General features: G+C 42.8%; 2 protein-coding genes across 11 annotated transcripts in view; one reads left to right on the forward strand and one right to left on the reverse strand.

Moving 5' to 3' along the window:
• KIAA0556 (KIAA0556 ortholog) overlaps positions 1 to 4,246 on the reverse strand; it is a 55,431-nt gene extending 51,185 nt beyond the window's left edge. For 4 of the 7 annotated variants that reach the window (XM_027882807.1, XM_027882806.1, XM_027882802.1 and 1 more), the window contains exons 1-3: positions 4,062 to 4,107; positions 3,239 to 3,315; positions 2,058 to 2,227 (exon numbers count right to left, since the gene is read on the reverse strand). In XM_027882807.1, coding sequence (XP_027738608.1) covers positions 2,058 to 2,227; positions 3,239 to 3,300 — 232 coding nt within the window. In that variant the 5' untranslated portion in view covers positions 3,301 to 3,315; positions 4,062 to 4,107. The other 3 variants (XM_027882805.1, XM_027882804.1, XM_027882803.1) reach the window with 3 other exon arrangements.
• Positions 4,247 to 4,364: 118 nt separating this feature from the next.
• Positions 4,365 to 13,748, forward strand: part of GTF3C1 (general transcription factor IIIC subunit 1) — a 38,717-nt gene continuing 29,333 nt past the window's right edge. For 2 of the 4 annotated variants that reach the window (XM_027882786.1, XM_027882789.1), the window contains exons 1-9: positions 4,366 to 4,594; positions 5,347 to 5,556; positions 5,728 to 5,904; positions 6,960 to 7,103; positions 7,643 to 7,739; positions 8,231 to 8,354; positions 11,526 to 11,684; positions 12,297 to 12,412; positions 13,158 to 13,482. In XM_027882786.1, coding sequence (XP_027738587.1) covers positions 4,374 to 4,594; positions 5,347 to 5,556; positions 5,728 to 5,904; positions 6,960 to 7,103; positions 7,643 to 7,739; positions 8,231 to 8,354; positions 11,526 to 11,684; positions 12,297 to 12,412; positions 13,158 to 13,482 — 1,573 coding nt within the window. In that variant the 5' untranslated portion in view covers positions 4,366 to 4,373. Of the gene's footprint in view, positions 4,595 to 5,346; positions 5,557 to 5,727; positions 5,905 to 6,959; positions 7,104 to 7,642; positions 7,740 to 8,230; positions 8,355 to 11,525; positions 11,685 to 12,296; positions 12,413 to 13,157; positions 13,483 to 13,748 lie in introns of those variants that run through there. The other 2 variants (XM_027882785.1, XM_027882788.1) reach the window with 2 other exon arrangements.

Here is a 13,748-nt window from a genome sequence, read left to right on the forward strand (position 1 = left end):
TATGTGAGGGTTACAGCCCCAAAGAAATGACAGGCCACCCAGAGCACAGCTTCACTACAAGCCCATCATTTACTTTAATTCATTTACCAATCCTAAGCATAAAAGCTTATCAATCACTATTATCATTAATTACTCCCAGGAAACACAGACAAAGAAAATAGTCCTGACAAGTAGATTTATGTTGACACTTTTAGGAACCACCAAGAGGGATTTATGCCTGTTCTGGATTATTAAGTATCACATATTCCTAATTTTTCAGTGAAGATTAATCCTATAGATGGATGTTTTAGAAGTAATGAATGATACAATAACTCTCACAAGAGACAGACAGGGAAGAAAACTCTGTGCTGTATCTCAGCTAGGAATCATTTCTGTAAATAAAATCATATTCAATCATTGAGAAAAAATGCCTAGAAATGAAAGAGACCACAAAATTGCTAAAGCAGAATTCCCAGGCAAGAAGCTTTTACAGGTCACCAGTAATTCCCCCTCTGGTCTCCAATGGCAAAATGAAATGGAAGAAGAAGAATGACAGGATGATGATTCAGCTGACATCTTTCATTGCAGCTTCAGGTGTTTAAAACATCAACACTGGAAGAAACAGCACTGAGTTATCTTCTGCAGAGATAATGCTACAATCTCTAAGCTGATGGAGCAGAGGAAAGGAACAGAGACTGCAACTGAAGTCTCTGAAGGTCCCTGAGACATGTATTCTACTTTAACTGAATCAAATGGCACCAAGTGACCATAAAAATAATGAGCTTGGGATAAGCTCAGAGATAACAACTGCACAGCAGAACTTTGAGAGGAAATTCCTCCTGACACAGAGTTCAATTTACAGCTGCTGCCACAACACCCCTGCACAAGTTCTGGGTGAAAAAGCCACAGGTGTTGCTTTGCTCCCTCCAAGTGTATCATCCCAGAGTGACAAAGCACCAAATTTCCTTCATTTTCCTATATCCAAGAACATGAACCTTTTCCCATCACTACACAGGAGGTTTTCACAGCTAAGCTGAACAGATTTAAACTTGGAAACAAGTAGTATGTGCCTAATGTGGCAGGAAAACAAGAGAAATGAAGTTAGAGTCATGGTTATTGAAGGAAAATAACCATGTTGAGATTAACAGAATTTCAATCATAATAAATTATCAAATTAGGTAACTTTTTTAACTCCTTGTCTTTACTTTTAGGTGAAAATAAGGCTTAAGCAGACCATCTACAGAGCAACAGATTAAAAAACACACTCTGAGGTAGAAAGGTTGTAGCCAGGTAAACATAACTGACTAAGGCTGGTAAACTGCTTTACAGAGGGATTTAGTGAAATCAACTTTCTTTTCATTATGCTAAATAGATTAGAAGGCCAGTGAGCTCATACTTTATATCTTCATGCATGCAAAATTATTCCAGTCACTACACTGCTCTCAATGACAGACAGACTTAAATTAGAAACAAAACACCCATTTTTAGATAAAGCCAACTAATCACTGGGAGAAAATGGTAGATTTTCTTTACTTCAAATATTTAAAGAAAGATTAGCTGCCTTTTTAAGACAACTATTATAGCTTAAATACCATTTATGAGCTTAATGCAGCTATTACTGCTTATAATTTGATTACAGTCTCTGTCATCAAATGTCATTTGTCCTCAGGACACTAGACTTAGATAACACTGAAGTTCATCAGATTTTAAATCCTATTAGTGGTGTTATGTCTCAGACAAAGATACACCATTATTTTACACTGACAATTTCTATACACTTCTAATCTTCCAGTTTTAGTCAGAGCTGTTTAACAAATGAAGAGGAGGGGAAGTTAAACCTTGGAATTAGTCAGGGATCAACTGAAAAACTGATGGGGTGTTGCAGAGAGTGTTCCCTACACACAACCAGCTTAAGCACTCAGGTGAAAGAGTCCCGTGGAATTTCATTCCAAGCTCAGACGGTGCTGCCTCTTTATCACAGCCTGGCCAGCGACCTCACCACCTGAATTCCAGCTCCAGGGAGTGCAGTTTTCAACTTGTTCTATCTGCTCTCTCTGCCAGGCTCCCACGGAACTCACCGCTTGTCCTGCAGGGCTTTGTGTCGTTTCTGAGGCAGCCGTGGGAGCTGATTTTTCGGCGGTGATTTCTGAGCTCCGAATTGGCTCCGTTCACATACAGGGAGAAGCCTTGTTCCAGCTGCTCCAGCCTGATTTGCACGGGGTCCTTCCTCCTCAACCGTTCCAGCAACCTGGAGCAGGAAGGGCAGCAGTTCATCCTCGTGCAGATGGTCAGATCAGCAACAAATACAACAACACGCCACATCACAGAGCTGGAAAATATCTTCACAGCTCAAACAGCACTTTCAGAACACAGCTTCCAGGATCTGTTCCCCCTCTGTAACACTGTGACAGGTGAAGTTTGACCAAGCCTCTCCCTTCTGACATTTTTCCCATGTTGTTTCTCATTTCACGTTATTTTTTTCCAATTGGCATTTAGCATATTTAACCTTTACTTCTTAAGAATTTTTTGAGGTTTTACTTGGAATTTCCAAAAAGCTTAAAGAAAATGGTTGAGTCTTTCAAAAAAAAAAAAAAAGTATTATTTGTGTTTTGAAACTTGAGGTAAAAAGCCCCCAGTCAACAGTCCAGTCAGAGATATCAGAAAATTGAAGGTTGGGTACAGAATTTGAGTAAAAGTCTTATGGCTTGCGGTAAAGGAGGGAATCCAGTAAGAAAGTTTTGCAGGCCCTTCTGAATTAACTCTGAAGTTCATCTGGTCCGGGGTACAATGACAGGAAGGCGCATAAGAACAAAGAGTAAGAGAAATGTTTGAAACTTGTCTGAAAGACAAGTTTGAAAACAAAGTTTGCAAGGGCAACTGGATGTCCTCATCTCCCACTCTTCTGTATTTCTGACAATATAAAAGTCTTGCCTCATAACTATATCCTCACACAGCATGAGCTGCCAGTTACCTCTGAATCCACAAGATTTTTCTATAAACAAAAAATCTTCCCTGTCAGCCAGAGAAACAACAACTACTTTATTAATGAATGTATTTATCTTTTAAATACTGAAGAAACATTGTGGTCTCCTCCAGGAAAAAAAGAACTTTGATATGTTTAGGGAACAAAGGGAAGAAGAGAGAAAACACCTGAATGCTTTAAAGCACAGCAAGTCAGACTTTGCACCACAGCTGCTGGTATCTGATACAACAGAACACGTATTTCACACCCAGTGGGGGTAACAAATGTGTGCCTTACCTGTTTCTCTGCTGAAGGGATATTAAGTATTCGTCATGTTTTTCATCAAAGTCAGTCACCATGTCTTAATATAAAGCTGAAATGAGAATATAATTGTCAGGCTGAATGATTTGTTATGGAGTACCACTGGTTTTGCACCCTCAATAGATGGGAATGTATAAGCTGAAAAATGTTCCTCCTTCAGCAAGGCATAAAGCTGTCAGTGCAGCAAATAAAGCTCCTGAAGAACAGAGGAAACTGTAGTTGTTTTACCTATTTTTCAGAACTCTTCACTTCACAAGCTCCTGAAGAACTTAAAAATACTAAGAGTGGAAGGCATATGCAATATAATGAGTTTATAACCCAAGACCTGATGAGCAAGTCAACCCTGGGGCATAGACTGAAGCTGTCCTCAGTGTCCAGCTGCGGGGTGATCTCCCTGCATTGGTACTGCTTACGAGGCGAGTTAATTCTACAACTTGCTGTCTGCAGAGGCCGTGTATTTTCAAAGTGTCTATTAAAGATTTTACGTTCCCTTTCAGTAAACATGACCCTTTCCAGCCCAGAGCCGCTGCCGCGAGCTGTGCTGGGGCGTTCTCTCTCACACTCTCACAAGTTAAAATGTGCCACCCACACGTTGTACCCAAACAAAGGATCCCCCGTATTTTGTCTTTTACCGCTCGCGGGGTATCTGGGGCCGAGACCCCCCTGACCGGCTCGGGACCGACCCCGCGGGGCTCTGCAGCCCCGGGCAGAGCCCCGGGACCGGCACGGACCCTGGATGGACACTGACCCCGGATAGAACCACCGGACCCACACGGACCCTGGACCGACACTGACCAGCCGGGACAGAGCCCCGGGACCGACACCGACCGGCCGGGACAGAGTCTCCAAAGGGACACGGACCTCCGGGGCAGACACGGGCACCGGAGCGGAGCCCCCCCGGGCTGGCACAACCTGCAGACGGACAGAGCCCCCCCGGACAAGCCCCCGCACGGACACTGACCCGGGCGCGGCCCCCGCGCAGCCCCGGCCCCCGCCCCGCTCGCCCGGGGCTCGGCCGCTCCTGTTGCTCGGTTTCCCCGGTGACGGTCGCGCCGCCGCCCGTCAGTTCCTGCGCGCCCGGGCCCGGAAGCGGCGGCGGGGCATGGAGGCGATGGAGGCGCTCTGGGCGCTGCTGGACGAGGTGGCCCTGGAGGGGCTGGACGGCATCACCCCGGCCGCGCTCTGGCACCGCCTGGCCGCCCGCTCGCCGCCCTTCCCGCTGCCGCTGGAGCCCGGCACGCAGCAGCTGCTCTGGGCCGCGCTCAGCGCCCAGCCCGACCTGCGCTTCTACCTCCTGCCCCTGCCGCGGCCGCCGCTCCGCCTGCACGACGGGTGAGTGCCGGGGCCGGGGAGCCCCGAGCCGGGGGAAGCCGGGCCGGGGTGCCGGGCTGACCCCTCGGCGCTGCTGGCACAGGCTCGGCTGGGGTCGGTGGCAGCGGGAAGCGCGGAGCGTGGCTCCGGAGCTGCCGTTTGGATATTGGAGAAAATTTGTCACTGTTGCGGTGGTCGGGCATTGGAACAGGTTGCCCTGGAGGTGCTGGAGGCACCACAGCTGGAGGTGTTTAAGAGGAGTCTGGGTCTGGCGCTGGGTGATGTGGTTTAGTGGTTTAAAGGTTATCGTAGGTGGTTGGGACTGGATGATCTTGAAGTTCTCTTCCAACCTTGGTGGTTCTGTGACCTCTGTGTGAGTCCTGACTAGATTTCCACTCAAATATCCACTTGCCACTAACAGGCAGAATTTGCATGTCCCAGTTCATCAGGGTGGATGTACCTGTTGTTTTCCTTCTCTGTGAACTATGGGTTTCTTTTATTTCCGCTGGATATCCTTGAGTTTTTGAAGATTAAACAGGGCATCCTCCTCCTTCTGCCTCCTGCATGCTGAGGTTGGGTTGTACTTGGGGAGCACAGCTCTGCTCTTCATGTTTTTCCAGTCTTGGTATCTCAAAAGAGCTTTATTTTTCCAAGGTGCTCCATGGAGTTACCAGCATTGTTTGTGACAAGGTTTCAGTTATCAGCATTGTTTGTGACAATATTTCATTTCTCCTTGCTTGGTTACATGTATTAGCTCTCTGCTTTTATTCCAGGTATGAAGAGATAGACCTTGAAACGGGAATACTGGTAACCAAAAGAGATCCTGTTGCTTCGGATGATATTTATCCTGTCCACATGATTTTGGATAACAAAGATGGCATACAAGGTTCCTGCCAGTATTTTAAAGAGAGAGTAGATATCACTGATCAGATAAGGAGGAAGGATTTGCAGCCTTGTTGTACTTACAAAGAAGCTGTTGAGAAGTGAGTGAAATCCTTATATCTGGCATTAAAATACCTGTAAGGGATTTTTTTTTGGTCCTTGCCCAGTTTGTACAGATTATATCAAGAATGGTGTTCGTGGGGAGAAAGGGATTGACTTCTCTGTTTTTATGGAACTGATAACAATATATTACTCTTCCTTCTGTTTCTTAGGTGGGGAGAGAGACTCGTCATTGTTGCTTCCCAAGACCAGCGTTACAGAGCTTTAATAGGCTGGGAGGGGGACCCTGACTTAAAACTCCCCGACTTCTCCTACTGCATCCTGGAGCGTTTGGGCCGTGCTCGGTGGCAAGGAGAGCTCCAGAGGGACCTTCACTGTGGGGCTTTCAAGTAAGTTTGCATTTTTCTCTGTGAATTAAATCAGGGCTAACAAGTTGCCACTGGTGATTTTTGAGTGTTCCTGTGTATTGATTTGAACTCATGTGTGTCCTGGTAGTGTTTCATCCTTGCTGCCAGGAGTACTTGGCTCTTGCAGCCCATGTTGCTGGATCTGTACTGATCTCACCCTTGAGTTCATTAGAGTTCCAGAAATTGTCTGTTGGGTCAATACACAAATTTCTAATTTTTGGAAGTTCTTGCTTTCTCTGAATAACTTTTTCTTCAGATTTGGGATGGAACAATGATTTCCATTTCCTTTTCTGAACTGCTGGGAAAGCATCTTATCCTGCCCAAGTTCTGGAGAGATTCTAGAATGCCCAGCTTGAGTCCCCAGCATTTTCCCTGTGTGACATCTTCCTCCAAGTGAGTGGGAGCCTGAGTTACCAGCTCCCAAACTAGGCCATGTATTTTATTGATGGAGGAGTGTTACACAGCCTCTTAGAGAACTCCTGAAGTTCTGCAGGATATTAGCACTGCTGTAAGGATTCACTGCTTTTAGGACATAAATGGGTTGTAGCTTGCAAACCACCTGGCATTTTTTTGTACCACTTAGGAAACTCTTTTGTGTAACTTAGATGATGGAGGTAGAGGGTTTGGTGGCCTAAGTCAGCTCAGCAGGGAGTGAGATGAATATCAGAGTTATTACAAGGAGGGTGGTGATTGTGGTGTAGCCAGGAGTTAAAAAGAGAGGATGGAGAAAGGAGGCATGGGGATACAATACTGATTCAACTCCCTCATCAAATCCTCATGACACTCTGTGCCTAGACTCTGGGCTAAAATCGGAGGAATTTCTCTCTGCTTATTGGATTAACTATGAAAATAAATTTCACAGGTTTTCTTAATTTTGGCACTTCTTAATTTTGAGTTTGTCACTTTGAAAATGAGCGTATATTGCTAAGCTCGTAGGAATTTAGGTAAAGTGTTCTGGGGTACTGGATAATTAAAATTATTTGCAGAAGTTTCTATGCCTACATCCTGCCATCTTTATCTTGCCACCTTTTCCTCAGAGTGGATGCTGGAAAACTTCATTACCACCGAAGAGTATTGGACAGAAATGGTCTCATAACGATGCAATCCCACGTCATAAGACTGCCAAGTGGAGCACAGCAGCACTCAATTCTCCTGCTTCTGACTCGCTTTCATGCTGATAGGTATGTTTTAAAGGTCTGCTGGGCAGACTGTGACCTTTTACTATGATGAGAGATTGCTCTGTTGTCACAGAACCATCAAAGTTTCCTGGTATTGACTCTCCTCAGTTTCTTTAACTCCTCTTCCGAATGCCAGACAGCTCAGTAGAATATTCCAGTGCCTGTCACCTGCCTACATAAACCTAGCTTTCCTTATTGTAGCACTGATCATTTTGTTAATTTTGAGTGTTTTCACTTCCAACACATTTCTAATAGATTTTTTTGTTTTGTTTTCCTATCTTGTTTATAATTAGAACTTGTGCTTCTGTGGATTGCCAGTGAAGTAACAGCTTGGGCTTAGTCACTGTTCCCTTGGCTGAGATCTCTTCTCAGTGACAAATTCTCTCGTGCTTTTCACAGAAGGAAAGAAAACTTAATTCCTAAACCAGTCTGAGAACACTTAGCATACTTTCTCTAGTGACTGACATTTTGTAAAGCTACAACTCATTTTTATGAAGTTATGTGCATACTTACATGTAAAATAATTTTCTTTTCTTGGTTAGGAGGAGCAAATATGATATTCTAATGGAGAAGCTGTCAAGTATGCTAAGTGCTCGTTCAAACCAGATGGAAACATTAGGAAACTTGAGGGAAGAATTGGTGAGATTCATTCCTCTTTTAAATTCTCACTCAGTAGAATCTAGATAATTAGTATCAAAGGCACTCATTCTTACTGCCTGCTTTTTAGAGTTGCACAAAGCTCTGGGGGAGGATATCAGAAGAAGGATCTTAAAAACCTACTAGATCAAGTTCCTGTTGGTGTTTGTCCTAGGGAAGGAGCTCTGTTCCATCCACAGCTTCAGAAATGTTTTGTCAATGAATATCATCCTGCATTTCTTACTCGTCTAAGTAAGAAAACAAACAAGCTGTTTGTTTGGATGATAGAGTTGGAAGAATACAACACACTCCACAACACAACATCTCATGTTCTGCCCAGTGTCTACACTAACAGGCTTTTAAGTTCCTTTTTGGATGCCCTCCCCAGAACACTGTATTTTAAGAACAGGCAGTAGGAATGTCTTTGATGCTTTGGTCAGCAGCAGGTGAGGCTTTGGGGTTACAGTGACTTTTGCCATTTCCCTTTGCACCAGGGCCTTTGTGAGAGGACTTTCAAACGCCTGTATCAGTACATGATGAATGCTGGCCTGGCCAAGGTCGTCTCTGTGCCACTGCAGGACATAAACCCCAATGGAGGGCCCTACAAGACAAAGAAAGGTAGCAAGAACCATATTTGTGCTTTCTTCTTGAGTGATCATGATGTCATTCTATCTGTAAGCTTCATATCTTAAATTAGAAGAGGTGTAAGTGAAATCTGTCTCTGCAATTATGTAGATAAATCTGCTACTAAAGCTGCAGCCCACTTGAATTAAGCATTTGTTCCAGGTTTTTAAGGAATGGATGTAATCAAGTTTGTTGGATATCAGTGTAAGCTGTTTCAGGGGGTGGAACCCAAAACTGCTCAAGCCAATACAGAGAGTAGGAACAAAGCAGCCTGCTGACCTTTCAGCTTGAAGTTGAATGACAAGTCATTAAACTTGAAAAAAAAATGTATAAAAAGGTTATATAGAAAGAAAGACTATTATGAAATAAGCCAGAAACACACACCATCTTGGTTGTGACTTTTCCTTTTTCTCAGTTTCCTTTTCTTTGGTTTCCTTTTTCTTGGTTGTGACATCCTGCTGAGGGATGGTTTAATGCATAACCAGCTTTCAGTTCAAGTTTAATTGGTTACAAGAACTGCTGATAACTTCCAATCATGTAGTGGAAAGACAAAGGAAGGCAGAACTGCATGAAGAAAGGGAACAAAAGAAAGCAGCTGCTCTCAGAAAAAGATGCAGATAAAACTTGCATGGGGAAAAAAACTCCAAGAAATAATAATAGAAAGTATGAGGAAGGACTCTATCACCAGTGGAATTAATGCAATTGCTGAAAGAAATCTAAACCAAATCTTTAATCACAGAAAATCCTAAGAAGCACATTTGCAGGGTTAAAAATAGAATAGTTCTAAAAGGTGAACAGGATGGTTTTTAGTGACATAGTGAACTTTTTTTGAGGGGGGAATAAATGTGATATGAACTGAGCATTGCAAGTTACACAGTCTTTGTGAAAAGGAGGGATACTAAAGGAGAAAGGGAAAGAGCCAATAAAACCATGAGAACTTCAAAACAGAAGTTAATGCCAGTTATGTGGATTTGGATTAAGGCTCTTGATAAGAACAAATTCCTTCAAATCTGTTAAGTCAGGGAAGGGAAATTCTCTAGAAGGAAACTGCATCATGAACAAAGAGAAGCAGAGGCCAAAAGTAGGTACAGCACTGACACTGGCTGAGAGAGAAATCACCCACATTGTGCTGAACAAAGAAGGGAGTGACTGAGTTGATTTGCCGTGAAATGCACAGATCCCCCTCCTTCCATAAGATTATCAGAGGGAGTTTTACACGGGAAAACTCATTGAAGTTCACAGTTTGAAGAAAGCAGTGGAGATCCTCGATATTCTAGAATGGATCAGTATCCAGTGAAATATATAGGGGAAAGTATCACCAGAGGGTTTACAAAATATGGATTGTGCCTAGTTAATGTATTTCTGGTTTGAGCAAGTGTCTCAACATGCAGTGGTTGTGTGACAGCCTCTTATTTGACCTTTTATAGACTTACATGCCCTTCAGTCACACCATTTAGCATTGGCATTGACCAACTCCTTGGTTCTCTCCTACACTAGCTGGGAGTAGCTTTGCACCTGGTTATATCTGTTTATAATTCCTTCTACTGACTTAAGTTTCAGGGAGGTTCTAATGAGCTGAAAACACTTGCAAATAAACCCCAGAAGACTAAATAGTACTGCTAAAAGACAGTTTATGGTCAGTAGTAAAAGCATTTAACTTCCCATCAAGGTATTTATTTAGAAGACAAGAAAATACAAGTGCACTTACAAACTTGGTGGCAGCCCCCGAGGCAGTGATGTTTTATGTTCTGTCAGAGACTGGCAGAACAGCAGCTGCACTTACTGCTTAAGTTTGTCATCAAAAATGCCACTTGATGAATCTTTCACTTGAATGGTAATTCCGTCTTACAGATGTAAAAGCTGAAAATCCACGAAAATGCCTTAAAAACACTAGGTATTAAAGGAGGATGAATTAATAATAGCTGATTTTCATCAGAGATCAAGATAGTTTAATCTCTGGAGTTATACAGGAAAGCAGATAGAAATATGTGGGACACACTGAGGATGAAGCCAGAGCATCTGCTATGGGAAGAACATTATTGGACAGCAAGAGCTAAAGGAAAAAGAATTGGTTTGTTTTGGGGGATTTTTTTCTTGGGAGATTTTCTGTTTGTTTGTTTTTTCAACTACTGCTTCAAGTGAAATTTAATGGGCTGTAGAAATACAAAGGATATAATAACAGTGCCTGCAATCCTACCAAAATGTCAGCACTCAATTATTATCCTAAGCAGCATCTTAGGGAAAGGATTCAGGTCAAGGAAAAATAATGGAATTATCTGGCCTGGAGCTCAGTCAGATGGTCAAGTGACTGTGGGTTAACTTGGTGTCAGCTGGGCATCAGTAACTGCTCATATATATACATATATATACACAAACAGAATTCATCAGCTGAAACCTCCGTGATTTCAGCTAGAGCTGTCACCTGCCATTTTCACAGCTGGACCAGAGGAGTAGAGATGGCTGTGGATGTTCCACCCACTGCTGCAGGATGAATTGGCTGCTTCTGCAGTAGCTGCTGAATCACTGCAGATTGCCAAGCTGGCAGTGTACAATAACCCAGTTCTGGTTTACCACTGCTCTCTGAAATGGTCCAGCGGGAGCTTGGTGACACTGGTGAGAGGAGGTCATCCTTGGGGCAGGGAGCAGGGTCTGCCCAGCTCTCCTGGAGCCATCTGTCCCCACTCTACCCTTTTCTCGGAGCTCGTAGTAAGTGGAGAGTTACTACAGCCGTGGACAGTAGCATATTAAGATGTGGAATTAAATCATGTTTGAGAATGTTGTGGCTGTGGGCAGCAGTGTGTTCTGTCCTTGTAAAAAGGAGTGGTTTTATACCCAGTGAGTGATCTTACAGTCAAATACGTGTTCTGCAGATGTAATACTGGGGATCAGCACTTAATCCCCTCATTGATTTATTTGTGCTGTTGAAATTTCTTCCACTAGGCAGTCCTAGAATTGACACAGATGGGAAGATTTGGAGCACCTCTACAATTCATATATAGAGAAGAGCTGTTACAAACCCTTCCTAGAAATACCCAGTTGTCTTTAGCTGTCTGTTCCCCACTGCACTGCTGCTTCTTCATGCTGCTGGAAGAAATAAAATGGTTTAAACATGTGCACACACCCTGCATTTTGCTGGGAGTTGTTTCTGACAGTCATGTTTCACAGGGACTGATATCATGGTCCGTTGCCTTAAACTGCTGAAGGAATTTCGGAAGAAAATGGAAGATTATCATGATGATGATGAAGAAGAGATCATCACAAAAACTGTTCTGCCTGTGGATATTGTTTGTGAGAGGGACATGCTCACCCAGGCTTATGAGCTAAGTAGGTGTTGTAGTAAGACACCCTAAGACTTTTCCAATTATCTTCTTTCTCCTTGTATGTATAAAAAGAAATGTATATATTGCAGGGGGTTTAAGTTCTGGTTGCTTTTCTATCAGAAAGTGTCAATTTTTCATAGCAAAATGAGCTTTATATCCAGATTAGACTGGAGTTTAGCCCTTCCTGGGAGCTTATCAACTATTCAATACCACCCAAAAAAACCAGCATGACAGAAAGAAGGTGTTGGGATGGGATGAGAAAAAATGATGAAGAAAACAATTCTCTGTAATCTTCCATCTTTTCCTTTCAAAATGGAGAAATTAATATCTAACTGTGGAAAGCTGTCAGGGGAAAAATTCACCCCTGCTTCTGTTTTGAAGCTGTTGCCTCCAAAGCTCGTTCTGCTGGGCACTGCTTGATGTAAAATTGTGTTTTGGGTGAATATTTTGTATGTCTGTGCAAATGCCTTTAGTTAGTGGGAAATCTTAATTTTACTATTCTGGCACATGTGGTTGTTCAGAGCAAATATTAATGTATACACAACTACATGTATGTATAATTCAGTCAGATTATTTCCCTGAGGTGTTTATTTGTTGGTTTTCCTTTCTGAAACAGTTGAAAGCAGAGGAACCAAAGGCATTTCTCAGGCCGAAATTCGCTTGGCTATGAATGTGGGGAAGCTGGAAGCGAGGATGCTCTGTCGACTTCTGGACAGGTACAAGGTTGTCAAGGTAAGGCAAAAATAAAATAATTTAAATACTTATTGAAGCTGAAGATACAGTTGTGGTTACTGCAGGAATGTGTTATAGCATTTTTAACCTCAAATGCTGGAAATAGCAATGATTTGAGACTGTGACATTCCTGCATTGCCATCTTCCCTCAACAGAGAATTTTTTTAGAAAGATCTTGTCATTCGGCAAAAAAAAATCTGTAGATTTAAAAACAAACAAATTATATAAACCATTAGAATATCTAAACATACTTTTCCCTAGTCAGCTGTGAAGATGAAATCTTCCCTCATTGATTGGTGAAGTGTTTGAGTTTCTAGATCCTTGGGAGCACCTGTTGTAGCACAGGGCAGCAGCAGCTCCACCAGTGAGTCACTCAGGTACCTTCTTTCTGCATTGCAGTTATTTCACAGACTCTTTTTTTTTTCCCCCAAAAAAATTTGATTTCTAGTCTGAATACATATAGTTTGTTCTTCCTTAGACTTTTCTACATCCCACATACCGTGGGTGTTTCCTTCTAGTGTGCAGGTAATGCAGATTTATTTGGTTTTCAGGCACGAAATACCTTCTGATTTCTATATGTTCAGGTTTGTGACATTGTAGTTACTCAGAAAATAAAAAAAGAATAGCACGATATTTTTGGATGTGAGGGGAGAACAGGTAGAAAATTTTCCTGCTGTTGATGCTGGAGAACACTTCCAGAATGGAGAAATCAGGTGGTAAAATAACATTCCAACTGTTTCCTCAGGGCTTTATGGAGGATGAAGGTCGGCAAAGGACAACAAAGTACATCTCACACGTCCTTGCAGAGGAGAGTGATTTAAACAGGCAGTTTGAGAGGGAGAAGGCCAGGAGTGAGCAGTTGGCTACAGTTACTTTGGCTCTGGTGCCTGAGGAATCCCCACCTGTGGAAGAGGTGTCTCCTGGAGAAGATGAGACTTTGGTCTCAGAGTCTGACAATGAAGAGGAAGGGAGAGACGGCAAGAAGAGAGGAAAAAGGCAGAAGGCCAACGCTGGTTCTCTCTTGAAATTAAGTTGCCAAGATGATGCCCATCAGTCAACACCAGCTAAAGGTAGGTCATGACTTTGAAATTCGGAGAGAACCCTGCATTTTTCTTGTGGATCCTTTTATTAAAGAAAAAGTAATATGCTAGTAGCATCCATTAAAATTTTTGGTCATATTTTTTATTGTTTATTGATAATTTCCCTGCTTTGCCCCCAGATTGTTATGGTTTGGGACACTAAGCGTGGTAATCTCTGGAGATTCTCAGGGCTGAAATGTGCTCTGGTGTCTGTGTGCCAAGTGGTGTTTCTGGTTATCACTGATCAGCAAGACGAT

The sequence above is a fragment of the Empidonax traillii genome, unplaced genomic scaffold (genome assembly GCF_003031625.1).
Source record: "Empidonax traillii isolate 1590-97213 ecotype Southwest subspecies unplaced genomic scaffold, ASM303162v1 scaffold111:size2041728, whole genome shotgun sequence".
Classification (NCBI taxonomy): Eukaryota; Metazoa; Chordata; class Aves; order Passeriformes; family Tyrannidae; genus Empidonax; species Empidonax traillii.